This window comes from Larimichthys crocea, chromosome XIX, assembly GCF_000972845.2.
Source record: "Larimichthys crocea isolate SSNF chromosome XIX, L_crocea_2.0, whole genome shotgun sequence".
Taxonomy (NCBI): Eukaryota; Metazoa; Chordata; class Actinopteri; family Sciaenidae; genus Larimichthys; species Larimichthys crocea.
Window position 1 is genome coordinate 10,328,922 of NC_040029.1, and position 23,131 is coordinate 10,352,052.

Genomic DNA, 23,131 nt, shown 5'->3' on the forward strand with positions numbered 1-23,131 from the left:
TCGCTGCACCTTCGAGGAGCCAGCTGAGGTGGAATCAGAATAGGCTTTTCTTTTGGAGGTGTTTTGGGCACATCTGACTGGTTGGAGGTCCTTGGGCAGACCCAGAACCCGCTGGAGGGACTACATAGCCCATCTAGCCTGGGAACGCCTCAGGGTCCTCCAGGAAGAGCTGGGAAACGTTGCTGGGTAGAAGGACGTACTGCAACCTGACCCCAGATAAGCGGGAGGAAATGGATGGATAAAGATTTTCATGATCAAATGCTAACTGGTCATTCTCCTCATATTGTTACCTTCTCCTTCATACCATCAGTATAATACAATTGTCCTTTATATCTAATTAGCTCCTGACATTTAGATTTAATTGAATGCTCGCCTTGGAATCTGCTTTCCTGACTTCATAGCCCAAAAGTCTTGATGTCGTCAGCCCACTCGGCCCTCGTTCGTTCCGCCTCTGTAAGCGAACAATGTTGCAGTGCAGTGAGTTTAGAGGGGAAGAATGCGACAACAGAGTGGAATCACGGGAGAAATGATTGCATTCAAGACCACAGAGGAATGCACCAGAGATGGATGGGTTGAAGCAGAGCGTTTGTTCACAACAATTAGGGGATGGCGAACAGTGGGCGGTTGATGCTATAGCTGGGGGGCATTGACACCACCAGACTGGAAACATGAGTTTATTTCAAGCTAAAGAACTTTAAAGTTTGATGGCAGTGTTGATGGAATGCAGGAGTGCCCTGCAGAAGAGAAAGCAGAGAGCGCCGGTGGCTCCCGGCCGGCATAAAGAAGTCAACTTGGCAGCAAAGCAGAGAGTCATGTGCCTCCATTTAAATGAGAAGGCAAGAAAGGAAAGAGACACGGAGAAAGGGGAGGGAGAGGCTGAGCTAAGAGGCCGGGGACTCTGCCAAGCCGAGACACTTGAGGAATGCATCGGCGGCAGCAGCGGCAGCTCTCGCAGTAAAGCTATCTGAGTCAGGAAAACAGCTTTTCTAGTCTAGTCAGCAAGTCTTATAGCCAGTGCAAACAGATGACAGGTAATGCTAGCAGACCAAAGCATGCATCCACGTGTCTGCAAACTGCACATACTCTGTCGTTTGAGTGTTTTAGACGTGAGCGAGCCAGCATTGTCTCGTCTTGTCTGTAGAGTAAAGGCGTGAGGCATGTGGTGTGACTCCTCCGGCCCTGGCAGTTAGTTAATAAACACAGGCCTGTCAACAGCTGCTGGTGATGTAATGTGGAACTTCTCCTCACTCTCCTTATCCTCCCGCCCCTCTCCGCCTCCCTTTAACTCCCTCCACCGACCTCCCTCCCTTCTATTTACAAGTCTTACTGGGTGTTGCTGCAGACTTCCAGCACTGGCAGCACAGATAGTGTGTTTAAGAGTGTGTTTGTGTGTGGCTTTACCCCCCCACCACCTCCACGCCACTCCACGCTCTGCAACACTTCCAGGGGAATTTACGACAGCATGTTTTCAGCTGCCATCAAAGGAAATTCCACATCATCAGGTTGTCTTCCTAACCAAAACACCTCTGAGAGTCTGGGAACTACAGAGCCGGCTTCAGATCTGTTGAGTGGAGAGGATCCGGCCGGTGCAGAGTAAGTTTGGACTGTTTGTATGCTGAACTGCCTGATCTTTATTGATAGTCTGTGAAAAGTCTGTGCACAGCATGATCAGAAACAAATGCAAATTTGTGCAACGTGGAAAGTCATTTAGCACTTCTGCAAAGTATTTGACAGTTTAACGTTGCATAAGTTGAATTTTTCTTGACATTTTTAACCAGGCAAGCAACACATATTGACCAACATTATCAGCATGACTTTATATATTTTACGTATCAACTTTAGCCCTGGTTTCCGACCTATAGAAAGATGTGCAATGTTCTCTGTAACCCTGAAAGATAACCCTAACTAGTTGCAGAAAAACTCTAAAATCATAGCTAGGTTAACCAATCATGTGTTTACACCATACATAATGCAAATACTTATCAGTAACTTTAAGCCTTAATATAATGTGAACAGGTGAGTTGTATATAAATTCACCCTCAGTACAGTTGTCATGAACGGGGAAATTAGCTACAGAGACCAAAACTGTTTTTTGTACCAGGCTGTAAACATGTTTATTTCTGCTGTGAAACATGGGGACTTATGGAGACTGACTCACTTCTGGAGCCAGCCTCAGGTGGACGTTAGAGGAACTGCAGTTTTTGGCACTTGTTGGCTTCACTTCAAGCCAGGTTGCCGCTTATATGATTCATAGGATGATTTCTAGATTAAAAACCTCTTTAATGGTTGCAATCACTCTTACTTGTCGACTTTTAATGCAGACAGATGACACACAGCTCTGTGTTTTTAAAATGCTCTTAACAGTTAACTGGAAGCTGATATCTATGGAACATTTCTGTGAGAGAAAGCACACAGGAACACATTCAGAGCGATAAACACACTGTTGTTTCTCAAGCTTGTCAGCTGCCTGCTGATGAAATGTGTGCGTTGGGTTTTTTTACCACATGATGCTTACATACCAAAGTGAGAGAGGGGTGGGCACTGTGTTGTGTATTTTGATAACGGTAGGAAAAATTCCTCTGCCCTCTCTTGGCTTGCTTGCATCACCCCTGGGCCTTCACAGTATATTTTTCTACCTGAACTGCTATCATGAGAGAGTTCAGCCGAGAGTCATGCTGTCGGCTGAGGCAGTGGAGGGGTCCCTTGACAGGAAGTGCAGTTTTTTTCCAGGATGTATATTAAAGCATCCTACGCATCTGGTGGGATAAGCGCAGGGAATTGCAGGGACTCCCCTCATGAACAGGATGACGACATTGTATTCATTGTTCCACCAGACCTCCAACGCCTCAGCCAACCCCCACATTAAACCGCCTGCTAAGTACTGCTGACTAAACAAGATTTAAAGCTGCCCAGACAAGCTCTGGCTGAATCTTTATCATTAAAAGTGTCTGAGAAACACGTTTTCTCCTTAGCAGATTGCTTCCGTTTATCTTGTTTGACATGATTTTGGTTCGGAAGTAATTTAGGTGTTTGCGCAGTCTTCTTAGTGCTGATTGGATGGAGTGTAAGTCGTGTTTGACAAGCCTTTATTGAACAAGTAGGCCAAGTCAAATATTGATAATACACTCTTCAAAGACAGCATGAGAAGAAGCAAAAAAAAAAAAAGAAATGTCAATGTGGAGACGACGCTGAAGACAGACAGATCTGGAGCGTCTGGTGATGAATATAAACACAGGCGATTAAAAATGCAGAAGGTGCCACATATCTGTCCGCTTATTGCAAACACACACCAGATGATTTACAAATGCCTCACGCTCCTCCAGCATGTCTCACAGATTTGTGACTGTAAAAGCATAATGAGCAAACTCAACTCCCTGGCTCACGTCGTCCCTGACTTTGAAGGATTGCAGCCCTGATGGACAATAAGATTTTTTAATGCAAATTAGCTACTTTAAGCTTCTAAAAATCAAGAATTTGCTTAATGTGATGATAAACTTTGTTTTTTCACAAACTGCAGTTCCTCTAACGTCCACCTGAGGCTGGCTCCAGAAGTGAGTCAGTCTCCATAAGTCCCCATGTTTCACAGCAGAAATAAACATGTTTACAGCCTGGTACAAAAAACAGTTTTGGTCTCTGTAGCTAATTTCCCCGTTCATGACAACTGTACTGAGGGTGAATTTATATACAACTCACCTGTTCAGGTTATATTAAGGCTTAAAGTTATGCAGGATTAAGAGCGTGGACGCTTTGATTGACAGGTTACAGATGGCTCATTGAGCCCACTTCAGGTCCACCAATGATCCACGTCTCTACCAGTTTTTATTCTTCATTCTCTATACTGTCAATGGTTCACACGCACAGCTGCACTGACTCACATTGTGTTCGAAGGTTGTTTATTCAGCAATGTTTAGGCCGTGCTTGGGTTTTCATTGTAAACTAAAGACAATCAAACACGTGTGCAGAGCTTCTATGCTTACCTGAGGATCATAATGTGGGTGTTACATGTCCATACTTCCCCTAATAATCTGATCAAATACCTGACAGACACGAGCTCATGCAGTGCGATCGTAAAACTGATAAGATGTGTGCGTGTTTGGCCTTGTCTTGATTAAATCTCTCCGCGAGAACATAATCACAGTTACATAAGTCAGTAAACTGTTGATATGGATACTCCCTGACTTGCAGCATCAACATTCATTTTAATGAGACTGTTAAATTGACCTATTAGCCTTGACGGTTAGCCTCTCATTTTCACACCCATGTTATAAATACTTACAATATAACCTTGTTGTCATTACCAGCCTGGTTTAAACACTGATGAGCACACACAGTCACATTTCATGGCAAAATCTTTATTTATGTGGCATCTTAAGGGGATTTATACAGAATAAAGTCATATTTTATATTAGATTAATTAAATGTTAATGCCAAAACCTTTAATAATTAAACATTTATATGGTTTCTTTTGATGGACAAAACTTGTATTTATATGCTGACACCTAAAATCCTTTTACCGTAATATTAAAAAAAGCTATACCGTATTTATTATAGTATAGCAGCTGCTAGTTTTTTGACATTTCACAGTAAAACATTGTCATATTTAATGGGAAAACCTTTATTTTATATGGCATTTATACTATATTTTCATATCATTTTTTATGGAAAAACAGGGTTTCTTCTGATGGAAAAAAACTTGTTTTAGGGTGAAAATCTGTCAGCCACAGCTGCTAGCTAACACTGTAATATTTAATTGCAAAACAGCTGCCAGTTTTTTACTGAAAAAAGAAACCTTTTTTTTTCCAGTGTGGAAACATTGAGCTTAATGATTGGTTTGCTGACAGTAAAAACAACAACACAGCAGTGTAAAACACGGCTTATTGTTCAGACGCAGTAATTCCACGTTAGGCGGTGCCAGGCGGCCACAGTTGGTCGTGCCAACTGTACCAGGACACATGCAGAGGCAGGACCGGACAGGCCGGCCAGCAGAGGGGACTCAAAACATCCGAGACCATCTGTGCTGCTCGAATACAGATGGACCTCTCTTCTCTGTGTGTGCACATTAAACCCCACATCAGACACATGCATGCTTCAATTTTCTCCTCAATGAATGGAAAGTAATAGCACCCCCATCCTCCTCTCCTCCTCCTCCTCCCTCCAGCATCCCCTCCCACTTCCAGGGTATTAAAAGCGAGACTCAAACGTATAATCTTCCCGGTCATTCATTCTTCTCCTCATCATTCAGAAGAGAGATCTGGGCTCTGTACCGTGGGGGATGACCCTGTTTCTACACCCCCCCTCCTTATTCAAGGCATGGAGACTTAATGAATTGGTTCCTGGGGCAAAAGGGGGGTGCACTAATCAACATCCAATCCTCTGCACCATCCATTTTCAGGCCCTGGCACTTCCTGCTCTCTTTTTAGGGCTGGTATTGATCACAAGTCTGGGCTTTCACAAGATTTGCATGCACCCTTCTCTCAAATCTTTAGCTCTAACCTCTCCAGATGGCCACGCTTCATCGTATAGTTTAATGTATAACCCATGACTGAGTCAATAAGTGATGTTTGAAGTGAACGCATTCTTTTATTGTGAATTCCTCTGTAATTATTCCTCAATGAAAGGGCTTGTTTCATGAGAAAAGGGATAAAGTTCAAGCGGCACACTTCTCCCACTCAATATCTATTTGAGCTTATCACGACAAAGATTTCTTACTCTTTGCACAGCGTGAAATGAGAATATGTGTGGGTGAATGCCTGACTGTATGGGTACAAAGGGCGCTATTGTCAGTTGTGGGAACACTTCAGAGTCAAAAGCCAGAGGCTGGACCTTTACTGTATGTATGTATAAGATTATTGCGGCAGCTAAAGGCCGCTGATTGCACTTGAAGTGCACAGCTGCCTAATTCTCCTCAGCTTACAAAGGAACAGTATCAAATCTGAGCCATGACAATCCATATTCATGGCCAATCTGGGCTTATTATCACCATTTATCCACAAGTCTGTTTTCGGTGCAGCGATCTCTCAATGGGCTGTAAGTGTTATCATTAAGCTGTTATCCCCTCACATTATCCCTGTTGTAGTTTGGAGCTGTCTGCGACCTCAGCTGGGTCCTCCCTTGTTTCTGGAGCAGATGTTAAAAAAGAGAGCCTCCACCCTCCTCCTCCTCCTCCGTCCATCCCCACCTCAAACAAGCTCACACACACATGGACAGACACTATCCCACCGCACCTCCTCCCTTCCTCACCCTGGCATCTAATTAGGCCTACAGCACAAAGACTCCCAGATGTCAGCGTCCTCCTGGCCTCCTTTGATTATATCCTTTCCACCCCACTGGCTGGGCTTGCCGACTGGCTGGATGATGGCCGGCTGGGGGCCGTGAGTGTGTGTGTGTGTGTGTGTGTGTGTGTGTGTGGAGTACAGGCGTCGACGCGTGTCGCTCTGCGTAGGTCAACACCGAACCACTTCAACATATCAGTAATTGCTTTTGGTGTAAATCACAGAGACTTGAGGGAGGGAGGACAGTCCTGAATGGGTTGCGGTTGCAGAGAGGCGCTTGGGTCGTCATAAACGTTGACAAAGGAGCGTTTAAAAAACTCTTTAACTTTAATCTTTGAATCACTAGTTAGTCACCAAACCAGTTCTTGTTAAAGCGCTGCATGTTTAAAATAGCTTTTGTCACGGCCAAACCAAGAAACGTGACTGATATGAACAACGTGTGGACAGTCAACAAGTTTGTCGGCTGGGGAAAATTGGCCATGGCGCTTCTTTTTTTACAGACGTCAGCTTTCGACAGCCGGTTAGAAGTCCATGCTTCCATGAACGTCGGTTCTGCCTCGGTGAATACTTAACGGATGAGATGCTGATCACCAGTTCTGTAAATCATATTTGATGGCCGAGGAATAAACGTCTCAAGTTCCTCAGAAAAATACTGAGGCATCAACACGTGCTCTTTGCAGCCCAGTCAAACCAAAGCAAAGACATGTTCTTAATCCTGCATAACTTTAAGCCTTAATATAATGTGAACAGGTGAGTTGTATATAAATTCACCCTCAGTACAGTTGTCATGAACGGGGAAATTAGCTACAGAGACCAAAACTGTTTTTTGTACCAGGCTGTAAACATGACTACAGTCTACATTCAGAAATAACTTTTTGTTTAAGGGACTAAAAACTATTTTAACATATCTCTTGTGTGTACCTGTTTCGTGGCTGATGTATTTAAACAATCAATCCAAGACATGGTCCCGTAGTTTCAGTATTAGACATGAATCAGATATCTCATGAAGACGTGCAGATTTTTCACTGAGCGAGAACTTTCATCGTTTTTCAGTGAAGATATGAAGAACATGCAGAGTTTATTTTCTTGAGAACATTTCTTTAATATTTTGCTGTAGTCACATCATAGTATCTTTAGTACAAACACAGATTTGGTTTGTTTAACTGTCAGTGGCAGCAGATTTCTCATGTTTTTATCGGCTGACCTTTATCTGAATGCCCCCTGATATCTGCCTTTTAATGTGTTTGCTTAATCTTTATCACTTCCGATCCACCCACTACCTCATCCCTCGCACTTTCTATACCCTGAGGAAAATGGTGTCAGTGTTTTCTAAGTCTGCTTGGCTCAATCAGACACTGCTATAATCCATTTTAATCATTTACTCTCAATTTCCTATAAACTCCCCACTATCTCTGTATCCGAGGAAAGCCGTGGGGCTTTACTTCCTCTCCTAATCTCCAGCGGAAAGGGACCAAAATGAAATGCAATCTAAACATAGAGCAGAGTATATCATCTGATGCAATACACTTGCACAATTAGTCATTACAAAGCCAGACGGGAGAGAGAGAGAGGCGGGAGTCTGATGTTTCTGTGTCATTAAAGACATTGCATTCACATCCTGTTCACTGATTGGGAAACTTCCTGCTCTATAGATAGGCTGACCCAAGGGTATTCAGAAATGGGGCAGATGAAGACAGACATATACAATCAGTTCTGGATGAGGACGTCTGATCGTGCATGCAGTCTGAAAGTTTGCGGCTTCCTGTCAATAAGTTTGGACTCACCAGATTGGCGGTGGATGTAACGTGTCATGTTGATGTGCGCGGATGTTTGACAAGCACAGTCACGCTGCTGAAGCTTCAGACGGGGTGTAACAAATACAGCCTGCAGCGGACGCAGGAGCAGCTTTGGGACGCTGTTTGGTTGCATAAGTAGGTTTGTGAGCCGTAAACACAAGTGAGCTGAAAAGTTGGTGTTGAAGAGGCGTCATGAGAGGATTTTAGGATGTTTGCTGAAAAAAGTGAAACTCCCTGTTTGTAGCCAGTGTTTGATTTGTTCATTCTGGGCCTCCGTAGAAACATGGCGGTATAAAAGTTTCATTCTAACAGAACTAAAACACAGAGACTTTTACTTTAAGGTAAACGCTCATGAAAATATAATTCTGCATAATATAGTCTCTTTAATCTTACACACTGGACCTTAGAGCACACACAGTCGACGGCAGTGAATGTATGTTTCTGACCCCTACTTAAATAAAATAAATCTACAATAATACTTGACAGAAATTCAAAATAATGAGCGATATCCCCAGAATATGGCAACAATCCCCTTTTACGATTATCTGCTTTCTTGATCCTTTAATCAGAGGGTGGGCGGGGGAGGGTAACAGGAAGTCCAGCCCTAAGAGCAGGCAAAGGGGCAGAGTCTATAAAGAAGCTTACCTGGGCTCTTCTTCCTGCACTGAGACACACCTGGCAGAGCAGCTGTTGTTTGTTTGGTAGGCTCCATTTTTAAATGTTTGAAAGCATGATTTTAATATTGAAACTACAGGACGATTGTTGAAACACATCAACCAAGAAACAGGTTAACACAAGAGATATTTTAAACTAGTTTTAGTCCCTTAAACACAAAATGTTTCTAAATGTGAACTGCAGTCATCTGCATGTCTTCAACTAGAAGAAGGGTTATGTTCCAGTTTAGAAAGGTACCTGATTTACTCTGACATTACACATTTCTTGTAAAGTTTTTTTTTTGGTGTATTAATGTTTCTGCCACCTTAAAGGGGGTTGGGTGGGAGTGCAGCCATTTTGCATGTGTGCTTTATTGTGTGGCTTGAGTCACCTTAGCTTGCTGTGAACAGGCAACTTGAGTAGAATACTTTTGACTTCCAACTGGTTTGTGTGTAGTGATGCTGGTCATAGTTTCAAAAATGTGTTTGACTCCACACTTTGTCGTGCAGTCTAGTTCCATGTTTGTTCTCTTTAATTATTTAATGCTTGATTTGATTTATGTATTATATATTTACTCCCTCTGGAGCCCTGTATCGTATAAAACCTATTGTCAATAAAATGTATATTTTTGTACAGCAGTCTCTGGGTCCAGTTTGTTCTGGTTCTTGTGCATTAGGTACCACCCGGTCATATTTTCTCTAAATAAACTTATGACATCTTCCCATAATTAGCTTGATTCATATGCTGTGCTTTACCATGGGTGTGAAAGTGTTATCTCTTAGTTACATCCAGGGGTTAATCCACGCATACATGCACACAGTACATCAAGTTATGTTGCACAGAACGGTCTCTGACCCCGAGGCGTCCATCTGCCAACCTTTGACCCCTGTCTTCACCAACGAGGAAGTAGTGTGCTTACTCTTTGCGCCACAACAGTGAGTCTAAAGCCCGGGGCTCTTTGTAAAGGAGTAGTATGCGTGAAGTGAAGTGTTTATCTTCTGCTGCGGCCTCAGCCAGGCCAGGTCGGACTGGTTCCCAGCTCTGTTTGGAGAGGCCTAGAAAAACAAAGGGAGTGAAGCATCAGGGTTGGAGGGTGGGATGCCCGGGTGACGCCGAGAGCAAGCGGGAAGATCTAGAACCAGAGTCCTGTCAGGCTAAGGAGCGGTCAACACTTCCGCTCAGGCGCTGCAATAGAAACTGAAAGAAACGCTGCTGTAACCACGTCTGCCTCTGCAGCTGGACTCTGATCTCCTGTAAAAGGTGAAAGCCCTTCCGACAGTGGAAAACGTGACCTACCGGACATGAAGTGCTCTCTGTTGACTTTCTCCCTCTCCCTCCCTCCACTCCTCCCCCTTTTTCCCCACCCTGCAGGGCTTCCCAGGTGTGTGAATCGCCGGAAGGCAGAAGGGCAATGAACAGACACCTGGAGAGGAGGGAGCACTTAAAGAGATTGTCTCTTGACAGCAGCATACCGGTAAGTCAATCCTCAACACACGGCCGTCTGGATTGGTCACTTTGTCTTTATTTTGAGTTTTTTTCCCAAAAGGAAATATTTGGAAATAAGTTTCTTGTAACTTTGGCACCAATCAGGTATCTGAAGTTATAGTCTTTGGTTTGTTTTGAAGCATGTCTTGAGTTTCTGCAGGTGGAGCTCTTTAAACAAAGTGGCTAAAGCAGCTCAGGCTATCTGCACTCTGTGTTTTGTTTATTCCATCTGCTGGGAATGACAAATGATTCACTTCCTGTGTTCAGATCCTCTGTCTTCATGTTAAAAACTGGCGTTTCAATCGGACACCCTGAGATTCAACACACACATCCACGTGTCAAAGCAGCAGCGAGGGGGGAAAAAAACAGCCTCCTGTGACTGTTTGTGAAACGCTCCGTGGGCCCCCGGAGCTTGATTGGCAGGCTTATCTCTTATGCCGGGGCCCTTTCTTTGCGAATCACAGGAGTGGAAACTTGTTTTGGCTCAGGGTTAACTGAAGGTGAATCTGCTTGCAAGTGCCTCTTTGGAATGTCAAGTGCGGCCATATAGCGGCTGCTGTGTTGTGTCTGCACGGCAGTGAAGAAGCTCGAACCACCACACACACACACACACACACACACACACACACACACACACGCTCAGTGTAACTAATTATAAAAGCGCATTTCTTCAAAGGGAATCCACCTTTAAACACTGTAAAACCATTAAGTAATAATACAGTTAAAGCTGACTTCTGGGCTCATTTTGTTGTTTATGGTGGAGTTTATTGATGACCATGAGGTTTTAATGAAACTGAACGACGTCAACATACTTTATTGACTTGACCTGGTTGACTTTATGACTTGGTGCTGACCTTCCTAACCCACTGCTGACATGGAAGAAGCCTCAGCACTTAAATGAAAACACTGCCTGTGTCTGTTTGGCCCTTTATTTGTGTTAAATGCATCTTATTCCAATATCAACAGGCACGCTCTTTCAGGCATCAGGAAGCAGGCGATACATTAGTGAACATGGTGAACATATATTCAGTTGTCCAGTCATACCATACTGGCTAGATTGACTTAACATAGAAAAACCAATACACTGAATCATAAAAAGTCGTCCCAAAATGTCTTCAGTCTGCAGAACATAAAAAAATGATCTACCAGCATAGAAAAAATCTTGATGTTGATTTTTTTTCTTCTTTGATTTTTGAGACAAACATCGAAGTCTGTCGGTCATTTCAAACTGCGACATGAGAGCGTCACACTCGAATCATCTCCTGCTGCTGCAGTCTGCTTAATTTATAATTCATCCACACTGTTTGAGCTTTGTGAATGTGTAACTCGCTGACACAGTGGATGATCACTGTGTGATGTGGTTTATTCTGTTTCTTATCTGCCGCCTGGGTGATTCATAAAGAGGTATCATATCACTATCATTAATAGCTGTTGGTTGATAGGAGATTTACTGCAGCTTTAATTGTTTTAATTGGATACGCGGCGGCCTGACTCGGCGTGCGGCTGAAAGTAGGTCATATTTGTGATATGGGTTTACGATTCAACGCGCTCGGCTATCCATGCATGCTTTTTTCCATTCCTTGTGCACTCGTTTGACTTTCTCTCGCTCACTTCCTCTTTGAAATCTGTCTCTTTGTCTTTGTCGTCTTCCTCTTTCCACCCCAGCTGATTTACTCTCACTCGAGGGCAGCAGGAGCATACGGGTTGTTTTAATAGTGGGACACGAGGAAGCCCGGAGCATTTCGGTAAAGGTCCAACATAGATCTGGTGGCAGTGTGCAGATTTGATTCAGTGGCATGGGCGACCATGAAAAGTGGCTTTTGGTTGGTGCAGCAGTAGTTTATCACCCTGTTTGATTGAATAGATGATGTTGCTTTATATACTTCTGGACGCTTCCGGTTGGGTTTCAAACACTGACTAGAACAGGAGCTTCTCCCTCCAGACTCTGAGCTGTGGCTCTTCCTTCCAGTGCTGATGGGCGGCATGATATCTCTGGGCCCTCGTGGCCCCTATGCTCCTGGCACAGATAAACACTCCTTTTCCTAGGATATGAGCCTCCGATACATTTATTTTTTCAGGCTTCTGAGAAAACACGAGAGGCCGTTTCGGACATGCCGTCAGACCCTCCGTGTCACCTGTGAGCCGGTTCAGTCCAGTTTGAATTTACATAACACAGAGGAACATCTGCGTAATGTTGTGCATGACCCGCGCAGATGACGGCGTTCTGACAGATGCTATACTCAGCTCTGTCACGAGGTTGTCACCCTTTTTTTTTCGTGGAGGATTACCACAAAATGGTCGGCCTTGTTTTGTCGCTTTCACACATTTTAGGTGAAGTGTTTCACGGCCTGTTAGGATGATGATTTTCCACCGGGGACACCCCCAGACAGATTTTCAGCTCACACTAGCGGACAGACATGGAGACAAAATACCATATGTCAGCCGAGGAGCAGGTAAAATATTGATGTCTGTTCTTCCTTGGATGGATTACATGGCCTAGCTTCATACAAAGCTCCTATCAATCGTCTATGGGTAATTTGGTGAACATAGGGCTTGAATGTCAGTCAGGACCGCCACCTCACACATGCATAATACATCGAGCCAGCATATGTTTCCTCAATGTACGCAGGCTAGGTTTAAGGGAATTTTTCTGGGCTGGGACTTCATGTCTCTGCAGTGCTATCAGCGTCTTATTGATGTGTTTCTATACAGTGCTGTCACAGGATGTAGGTCTAGTTGCACCATCTAATCTGGGATGGCCCAGAGTAACAGTGGATGCAGCAGCGCTCTGTTAGTGACTAACTGGGGCACCGTTTGCATTACATAACCGAAGCCGTGTTGCTGGGTTGATTCTGTGGCTCTATTTATTTTTATCATTCGATGCCCGCCTGCGGATGAGACTCTCTTCGTCATGCACAGTGAGCCCGATGGCTGTGGACGATCTGTGAGCTGCTGCCAGCCAGCTTTAAGTAGGTCATGGCAGAAGCTCTGCCAGGGGTCTGTCCTATACAGTGTAGCTTTCACAGGGGTTTAATTCACAGTTTATATGGAGGTTAACGTTGATAAATTATCAGGATTGAGGAGAAACTGCAGTTCCTGCTAACATGGCCCCCACACTGAGCTTTCCAGTGGTTCTTCAGAAACCTGTGGGGGACGTCACAGACTGTCCACTCTTTAAACTGCCTTTGGTCATTTTAATGTGGAGGTTTATCACTCTGTGCATATCCGTCCTTCCTGTTGCTTCAGATCTAATCAGGTCATGTCTTTTGGTGAAGCCACCACGCCTCTGTCACAGTCAACACAGAAGTGGTTGGTGTGGTGCTGCAGTTGCAGAGCGGTTTGGAACTCGGCCCATTTTCACACCTATGTGAATGTGGCCCTGGGGTCAGATTGTGGTTTTTGGAAAGTTAAGTTTGGCCCAATCAGAGATGAAAGGTCCGGTTAAACTGGATAAACAGCACGTCTGAAGTGATGTGTAATCACCTGAGGGTGCTTTGACACTGCAGACTTTGTGATTGCTGGTTGGAGTGGACGTGATGAGTGTCCTGTCACAAACTCAGACCACACTGGATGCCCCAAAACACCCCTCTCTTCATCTTTGTCTGCTAGATGTCTCATTCCTGTCAAACAAAAGAGCCTTGTGGATGCATTTCCTCAAACAGTGAAGTGAAACTCATCAAGCCGAGGAAGCCTAAATTAGTGAAAGCATGTCCTTATTTTCTCTTCCACACCCTTTTCTTCCCTGCCAGCATTTATAACGTGTGCAGCGGTGCAATCATGCTCCGAGATAATTGATAACAAAAGGCCAAATTGAAAACACTCTGCAGGGGAGGGTTAATATTCAAGTTCTCCACATTACTGATTAAACGCTCGCTGCATAGTTGTGAGTTGTATTGAATAAACAGCATGTGGTAGTGCTTTCCTGTTTATCTCCAAAGTATTTGGGTTTTAGCTAAATCCCCCTGGCTTTTGTCAAACCCGCTCCTCCTCCTCCTCGTATAAAGTCATTTTTACGTGCTCTTATATCAGGCTGCAACTTGTCTTGATGTCCTGTGTGCCACCGGCGAGAAACAAGCACCAAAAACGGACAAATAAGTTTCTCCTTTCTTCGTCAGCCCTGGTTGATACATAAAACTAAGCAGGGGAGGAGACTCCAGAGCTGTATGGGAAGAAGTCCTCACTCTAATCTGATTGGCTCCCACATCGAGAGTTTTGATATTATTACTGAGCAGTTCAAACTAATTGAGCGTAATTATACAGTAGAAATCCACCGACAATGCCGGCCTCAGTGTGGGGCCCCCGGTTCTCACGCCATAGATGCCGAGCTGGGTGCTGCTCGGTGTGTCAGCTCGATTCCTGAGGAACTGGTGCGGTTCTGAGGCTTGAGGCTGATTGGACAATTTGGGGTTGAAGCCAGTCACGTAAAAAGATTTACATCACCTCCCTCTTCCTCTGTCTCACACTTCATCTCAAGTGTACAAATCAAGTTTCTCAGCAGAGCCTCTGCCTGAAATGAGCCTCTGTCAGTTCCCTCGGTGTGCAGGTGGCATACCGTTCATACCTGAGCTCGCAGCGTGGGTAGCCACAGGGGCCCACGGCGGGCTTGTGGGAACCCAGCAATCTCTGGGACACTTTGAGAGTTTTTTTCCTCCTCTTGTCTCATGGGAAACATCTCGTCTTCTCACAAGCCCACAGAGGAGCGATTACAACGTTGGCTTCTCCCTCCAGACTCCAGTCTCCCCTCCTTGTAGCCAACCACACGCTGCTGTGGATAAGACTAAGCGGCCTCCATCCGCTTGTTAAATTGGTTTAATAATTGTTCAGGCTGTTTTGATGCGAGCCACTCATCTGTTTTTCCAGCCTCCAAGTAATGAGCTTTGGCAGTCCCCTGCGAATACCTAGCATGTGTTTTTATTGGGGCAATTATATCATATTTTATGGATCTCGGCATCACATGTGGAGCTAAATGCCTCTGTCGTCTCCTCGATCACAACACTTGGAGTGAAGTAGAGTCGTCCGGAGTTTTGAGGTTTATTTCAGGTGAGTAAACCAACAAAGATCTTCACTTTTCCTGCTCTGGATGCCAGCTGACCTGCTTATTCACAGCTCAGCATGTGAACCATATTCCCTGCCTGATGTGGGCTAATGTGAGCTGAAATCTCTGACCCATGTCACAAGTTGCGTGTGCGTTACACGCCTCAGCGGTGATTCATGCTAAATGCATGAACTTCACTTCATCGGCCTGCTGAACATTGGTTGATGTTGACACAATGTTATCTCCACTGGCCGCTCAATCAAAGACACATTTATAATCAGTCGGTAAATAAAAGAAGAAGCTTTTGGATGAGTTCCAAACTGATTGAGGAGGTTTTGTGCCAACTCTCTTATAATTGGACGTCCATTTTCCCTCGTTCAGTCAGACCGTCCTTTGTGCCCTTTGCCCGCCATGGAGATCAAAGTTGATACCGGGTCCCGTGTGTGGTCGCAGTCACATGCGTCGCTCTCCAAACATTAGCGCTTTCGCACCAATCTCTATTCACTCTTGTGGTTTCCCCCTCAAAAAGAAGCCCGGTGCCGTGAACAGAGGGGCCTTTTCAGAGGCACAAAGAGAAGACAGTCCTCGCTCTGTGTGCTGTGCTGTTATCTCCACACTGCATCAAACCACTCCGCGTCCTCAAGAATGTTCAAGTGGAGGTTTGTCAAGATAAAAGACTCACCCAGTTAAATGTGTTGCTGTTGAGCTTGATTAGATCTGATGTTCACATTCGCCTTTGTCTCCGTTAAATCAAACGTCCTTAAAGGGAGCAAAAATATGAAACTTGTGGATGACGTCACGGACATGCAGTCCGTTCTTTATACTGTCGTAGACACTGGCGAGTCACAAAGCGTGTTGTTACCACACTAACCAGCAGCCGGCGACAGAAAATGCAATTAACATCCCCCAAAGGCAATAAATTATTGAAACGGCACAACAAAAAAGTGGAAATGAACAAATCATGTGGCACCGTTGGCTCGTTCAGAAGGCTCCGCCAGCCTCTCCCAGCATGTGGAAGTTTGACTTTTACAATACCACCAAATAAAAATGGTTTAGGTCATGTTTGAAATCATTAAAGTGAACTGACTCTGAGTCAGACGTGTCTGTAAATATGTTTTTTGGCTTTCTAAAAGCTGTTTAAGAGGTTTAAACCTTGTTTCTCATCAACAAGTAATCCTACATATTACAGCACATATCTTTTATTAACACGCGGACAGTTAGCATGCAGTGTATGTGTGATTTTTGTGTTGACAGATGTGTTATTCCTCTAGTTCACTGTGTTGAAATCGAGGGCCTGTCTCAGCAGAGAAACTTGAAACATGATCCAAACACAGAGCTTATCCCGGGGTGTTAACCCCGTCCACCTGGCGTGGAAGCTCCTCCATCTCGAGGGATGTTTGTTTTATCGTATGCAGATGATGCACCGTCTTTGGGTCCAACGTTGGCACCGCAGGTTTGAGTTTGAACTGGCAGAGGGCGGCTAACAGGATTGGACGTGCAGATTAAGACCCCAGTGTACAGGCGAGAGGCAGAGGCTGAGGAGGGGCTGCATCTGTCAGCACTGTGAAGCCCACCTCCTCACCTCCGCAACTGGGGCGGGACGGGCTCCCTCTACGGCCTTCTGGCAGGCTGGGTGTGGGTGTGAGAGGCAGAAGGTGGTGAAGGCGGTGCGGTGGTGCGTTGGTGGTAAGCGTGTCCTGTCTATTCTTCTGCACAGAGGCCGCCCTGTGATCACATCCTCCTCATCAGGCGCTGAGCCAAACCCTCAGCTGGGATCTGAGAGAGCTCTTTCATGCTGGGTTTTCTCAGACCAGAGCTAAAAATATGGAGGGGGGAGCCAGGCTTTTTGTTGGGTTTACCCATCTTTGAGGGGTTTTTAAAGCAGGGACACACAGTCTGATTGTTGAGCTGTTAGGCAAAACAGTGGATCACATGAAAGGGGGACGCTTGTAGTAACAAAACCACAGACAATTATCGCCTGATATTACAGTTTTCCTCACGTGCATGACTGCGATCCAAGATGTGTTTCTGCTGTCTTCAGTTTTAGACATTTTAGGCTCAAAACAGAGAGACACACATATTGAGTATGGTACCTGAACACACCGTATGACACTTTTATGAGCTTATTTTGACCATAAACATCACATAGCAGTTTTTAAGGCTTGTTGCCTTCATCTTTCCACCCACAACATCCTCCAAATTTAGCATTTTTCCTCTATTTTTTTCATTAATGTTTTGATACAGGAAGATATGAGAGTTTTTGCTTTTTAACTCAAGTCTGAAAAACAATGTTCCAATGAAAAAAATGTGGTCTTTAGGTCCTTAATGTTAAAATCGGACCCCAAATTCAGCCCTTGCGTCGGGCTTTGTGTCGGTTAGTGGTCTGGGAAGTGCCATGACGATCCTAGAATCTCTTCCCGCCCAGAAATATTTACATGTTTCCACATTAGCTTCGACCGCTGAGTAAATACATACAGAAACCACTTTAAAACTAAGACTTGATATATGGCTGCACATAAGTGCTCAAGGCCTTGCTTGTTTGCCTTGATACAGATTGACTGATGGCAACATATGAGCATTTCCGCATGTCTGTATGGGAGGTTGAATGCTGCACGTGTTCAGAATAAATGCCTTCCAGGGAAATTTATGCTGCACTGGTCGAGCTTGTGTGGTAAGTTCCTACCAGGTGTTCACGTAGGGGGGTGGTGCTTCCTGGCACCTGGTGACCTCTTTGTTTTTAAAGGGCTAGAGGTTAAATTTAAATGGTTTGGTGGATCGAAACCTGCTTTCATTTTTGCTCAGTGCATACTTGCTTACTTTGACGCAACTCCTCAGGAATTTGACTTCCTTGTAATTTGCACAGAATTTGACAAATGATGTGAATTATTTAGTCATTTCTGTCTCTGTGTAGTTTTATTCCAAACCACAATAATTGCCCATAATTTGTTATATTATATTGATATTATTTCATCATTAATCTAATTGAAGCTTTGACAAATGGACTGTCTCATTTGCTAAAGATGCATTACCAAAATAGTCACTCACTCGAGCCCAGATTCAATTTTCTTTCCATCCCAGTCCCGAATGATTAGAAGGTTATTAGTGTCTTCTCACTGACAAATGAAGCATCCTTAAGTCGGATGCATTTCTTTATTATACAGACATAGTCGCTCATTTCACTGATAAAATGTTCATTATGTCTTCTGCATAGTCACTGGTTTAGCTTCTTCAAACAAGTATTGAAAGTTTGCTTGTATGAAGGCTTCATGGTGCCAGTGTAACTGGTGCTTCGATGGAAAACCATTAGTCACTGACAGGAATGCGTTCAAGGCCGATTTTACACCTGCATCACCTCAAGTCTGTTACAAACAACCTGACCAAGCTACTGTGCCTGATGTCATAAATTCCTGAGCGAGGCTTGCCTGGGCGCCTGTTGAGTGATGAGTTTGTAATCTCCGTCTGAGCAGGAGCACCATCTGTCACTCAACTCCCATCAATCACAGCGATCGCCGCAGGTTGTGGGCTCGATTCTCTGCAAGAGAAAACAGAGTGGATGTAGGTCATAGAGGCGAATATTCATATTTGAGGTTTGCTGCACCGATGATTCGAGATGCTCAAATTGTGGCCTTAAACTCTGTTGGGCCTTCGATGGTCACACAAGACTTTTGAGGCCGAACTGATCTCACAATGATCAGTATCTGGTGCAAGACTTAGTGTTAAGTCTGAAAATCCTCCAATGAAACTCCTTGGCCTGATGGGAACTGGAACAACCAGCAGACATGCTGATAAAGTGAGTCACTCCCGCTCAAACAAACAACTTTAACACCCACTTAGAAACTTGATTTTGCTGGATATTTTAGGGGATATTTGGACAGTGTTCCTGATGATACTACAAGGTTGGATATTCCAATTCACCCATTTTTGGGAGAAGCTCCAAGGGGCATGGAAACATTTAATGGATATGGGCGTTAATAAACCAGAAAGACGCATCTCCACCCTTTTGAGTCATTAATAGAACAAGATTACTGTTTATTGGACTATGACTCAAATAGTTTGACTTAACCAGACAACAATGATCAAAAACCTTTTGATATACAGTGTTTTTACAGGTGTCCATTGAAAGACAAGACATTGAAAATCAAAGATTTCAAGGGTGAAGTTTGGGGACAAACCACTCAAGAACCACTAGTCTGATTAGCAAACCCTTAGATAGTGATGTGACTCACAGATCCTCTAAAAGACGACGCATTAGACATAAAAGGAAGCAAACATGACAATGTCTCCAGAACAGCTTCCACATTTTCCGACCTGAAGGGGAGAACTGTTATTATCTATTGTGCAGCCGACTTGGCCAGACCACCATGAATGAAACTAAACCTGCAATCTGAGGTTCAAAGTTCATTCTTTGGGGTTTGGGAAGCTGGTTAGAGGAGGTGGTAAGAGCACAGAAAAGTCAAATCACCAAAAGGTCATGAACCTTTGATCATATTACATGATCTTCCTCAACTGATGGAAGGGTTATACTCCCCTCAACCCCTCAAAGTCTTGGTCTTGTCTTGGTCTTGATACACTCTGGTCTAGGTCGAGACTTGGTCTCTGCTTTTGTTGGTCTTGACTCGACGTCCATGTTGGCTTCAATGAGCTTCAGGGTTCATTGTTGACGGCAGTTAAGAATTTCTAACCGTGAGGTCCATTTTGTTCTGGAGCTTTCGATCATATCACATGACCTTCCTCAGTGGAAGTAAATGTTCAGATTTCCGTTTTTCTTCAGACCACTGGAAAGTCACGATTCTGTTTTAAGGTTCGTTGCTGACAATGAATGTTCTCAAAGTCAAAGCCACAAGGAGTTTAAAGTGTTCATGCACTTCTAGTTGTTACAAGTAGCAGTTTCATTACGAGAAAGAAGGAGAAGCTCTGAACGTCGGAGCTGTGGGGTCAGAAAAAGCTCCAGAAGCTTGTCATCAGGTGACACACTCAGCCTGTACTAGCTTGTTTATTGTAAGTCATTGGATAAAACCTCCGGCTTCCCACTTTACACCCTCCATCAAAGCGTCTTTCCAGTGAAAGGCGTATCGACAGAGTAGTTGGATGGAGACACTCTTTTCCTGCCAGAGCTTGCGAGTCATGCAGCATATTTGATGTCAAACAGAGGCGCTGAGCTCGCAGTGAGACAGGGAAAAATCCTCCTGAGGCAAATGTCAAGGAGCCCTTTCATTGGCTGTTTGATAGTCCTGTCGCTCTGCCATGAACACACAAACACATTTTCTCTCACTTTCTGCTGCCAAGTCTCTCGTTTACGTCCTCAGATCTCCCCGAGCGGCAGCAGTATTAGTGAAGCGGCCAGTGTTGAGTCGCAGAAAGAGAAGAAACAGCCAACTTTGGAGTCTGAATTAGACCCCTCTGCTGACATGTGTTAATGTTTTATGTCTTTACACGCATGCACAAATATCAGGCAGTCGCCGCTTTACACATAAACACATAAAATCACACGCTCACACACTCTCATGGGCAGCAAAACACAGCTGGTCGTGCCCAGGTGATTTAATCTGAACTGACTCGCTGGTTAAATATTGACTAGAGCTGATGTGGCCTTCGCTGAGGAGAGATGAGAATTCAGACGAGGCTTTTTTCGCTGGCGAGGCTGCACGACTGCCTGCTGCATCATCAGTCCAACACACACACACATCGAATGCAAACGCACACATACGCACAGTGGCAGAAAGCAGCTGAGACTCAGCAAAGGCAAGCGAGGGCAGAAGTGGGGAACAGAGCGGAAGGAGAGGACGGCTGAGGATGAGCCAGTTCTCGGACCACAGCATCACATCAGCGTACGGGAGGATCCGAAACGTTCCCCTGCTGGAGCTGCTGGTGGTGAGTCTCCATCCATATGTCCCAACATCCCTTTTCCGAGGATGTATCTGGGGCAGGAGGCAGGCTGCCTGGAGAGGGAAGTAGGTCTGACTGGGTGATAATCAGGCTGCCCTCCAGTGCGCCCAAATCCGTAACCACCTACATCGCTCGTGGCCCAGGGTCGGAGGTGCCTGGACGCCGGCTTGTGAAGGAAAAGTTTATCTTGTATTTGGTGTTTTTATTTGATATATTGTTTAATATCTTTTGCCTTTTGGCTGTTGTTTGGACCAAACTGCTGCATTTCATCAACTAAATGATGAATCTGTGAATTAAAAAGTAGAGTAAAGATCATTATTTGGTGCCTGCATGGTGTGTCGAAGTGTATGGCTAACAGAGTCCTTGCTGTGTGGTACATCTAGGGTGTAGCTATCTCGCTCCATATGTAGGTCACTAGCCGACAAGCTGCGACTGCCACTAATTACATGCAAGCTTGTTTTCCGATACATCTCCAGAAGGTCTGAATCGGGGGACCTGCCTGCCATCTGCACACCAAGTGTTTGAGATGGATCGTGACTTTTGACTTGAGAACGACAGCCAGGTCTAAACATATCACCTTTTCCTGTTTGTTTTGGTTTCTACTTTTTGGAAGAAGGGATGTGCGATCCTTTGTCTTCCTGGATTTGGCTTGAAAAAAGTGATTTGTGTTCTTCTGGGAGGCTCAAAAGCTGTCTCAAAAAGTATCTCTGTCCTTCTTTCCCCTCCTCGTTCCTCCATTTCTTCTGAGTTATTGAGCCAGAGGTGTTTTGTGGAAATCCAGGGGTTCTTAGCCTCTGCCACCGCATGGACGCAATTATGCAGACAAATGTCTCCGCCGAGCTCCGAGGCTCCATATATCCTTTATCTAATTACATTAACAGGAGCTGGATAGTGACTAATGGCTCGTGGAGGAGAAGGAGGGGGTGCACGACGAGGCGCTGGAGAGGCCCGGGATGCATGATTGCATTTTTCCATCTTATTTCACTCTCTCGCTGCTCCTCGTGCCCAGATCGCTCCCTGTGCTCCGTTTAGAAAATCCCCCCCAACAACCCCAAAGCTCCACTCACACACTGACCCACTGAGCCTTTTTCCAGCCTGAAAGACTCTTTTTCTTTTTTGGCTTTAACGCATGAATGTTGGCATGGCGGCTGACATTCTGCACTGTCCGTCATATTCTATCTACTTAAAGCTTTGTCAGGGCCAGTCCTTCGCTGTTAACGTCACTTTTAAGGTCTGTTTAGTCCAGAAGTGCCTTTTCTTTATCATTCACCAGCCAGCAGAGCTCATGCTGCCAAAATAAAAGTCTTATCAGCCTGCCTGTGGCAACAGTAAAAAACAGTAGATGGAATGCAGAAGCAGATCCGTTTTTAAGAGGCACGAACGGGTGTTTTGAACGCTCTAACCCATTAGATAATAAATCCATAATCAGAAGTATAATCTAAGTTCCTTCAGGGTTTCCATTCATTTTAATATCAGCTTGCAGAAACTTGCTTGTGACACGTAATTCACCCCAAATTAAAGGATAGATTCACATATTTTCTGTCATTTCCACCTCCAGCTGAACCCCTCAAAAACTGAACAGCTGCTCCTCCCAGCCAAACCTACCAATGAGATCAACATCTACACTGACTCAAGATGTCTCGGCCCTACCTGGGTGGCATGATCAGGGACCGGCTGAACTTCTCTGATCACATTGCCTCCGAGTCCCGCTACACCCGACTCAACATGCTAGCACCTGACACAGGCTGTGGTCATCTTGCGACTCTTCCAGGGAAACTTCAGTTTGAAACAAAAACATGACAATGGGACAGTGTTTGGTTGAGCCAGTACGGACTGGAGGCACGATTACAGTGATTAAAATGTATTTCGGTGAGCAAACAGGTGAACCGACAGTATCTTCTTTCCAAAACGCTGTGAGTCAGATTCAGTGCGACAGCACACCTGGCAGCGATGACGCCAAGTGACGGTGATTCATGAGTGTCTGAAATGTCAGTTTGCTGCTC

General features: G+C 44.7%; 1 protein-coding gene across 4 annotated transcripts in view; it reads left to right on the top strand.

Moving 5' to 3' along the window:
* The first annotated feature begins 1,354 nt into the window (after positions 1 to 1,354).
* LOC104928573 (nck-associated protein 5) overlaps positions 1,355 to 23,131 on the top strand; it is a 115,778-nt gene continuing 94,001 nt past the window's right edge. The window contains exons 1-2 of one of the 4 annotated variants that reach the window (XM_027291374.1): positions 1,355 to 1,593; positions 10,094 to 10,196. In XM_027291374.1, coding sequence (XP_027147175.1) covers positions 1,463 to 1,593; positions 10,094 to 10,196 — 234 coding nt within the window. In that variant the 5' untranslated portion in view covers positions 1,355 to 1,462. Of the gene's footprint in view, positions 1,594 to 8,677; positions 8,770 to 8,868; positions 8,977 to 9,861; positions 9,983 to 10,093; positions 10,197 to 23,131 lie in introns of those variants that run through there. The other 3 variants (XM_027291376.1, XM_027291375.1, XM_027291377.1) reach the window with 3 other exon arrangements.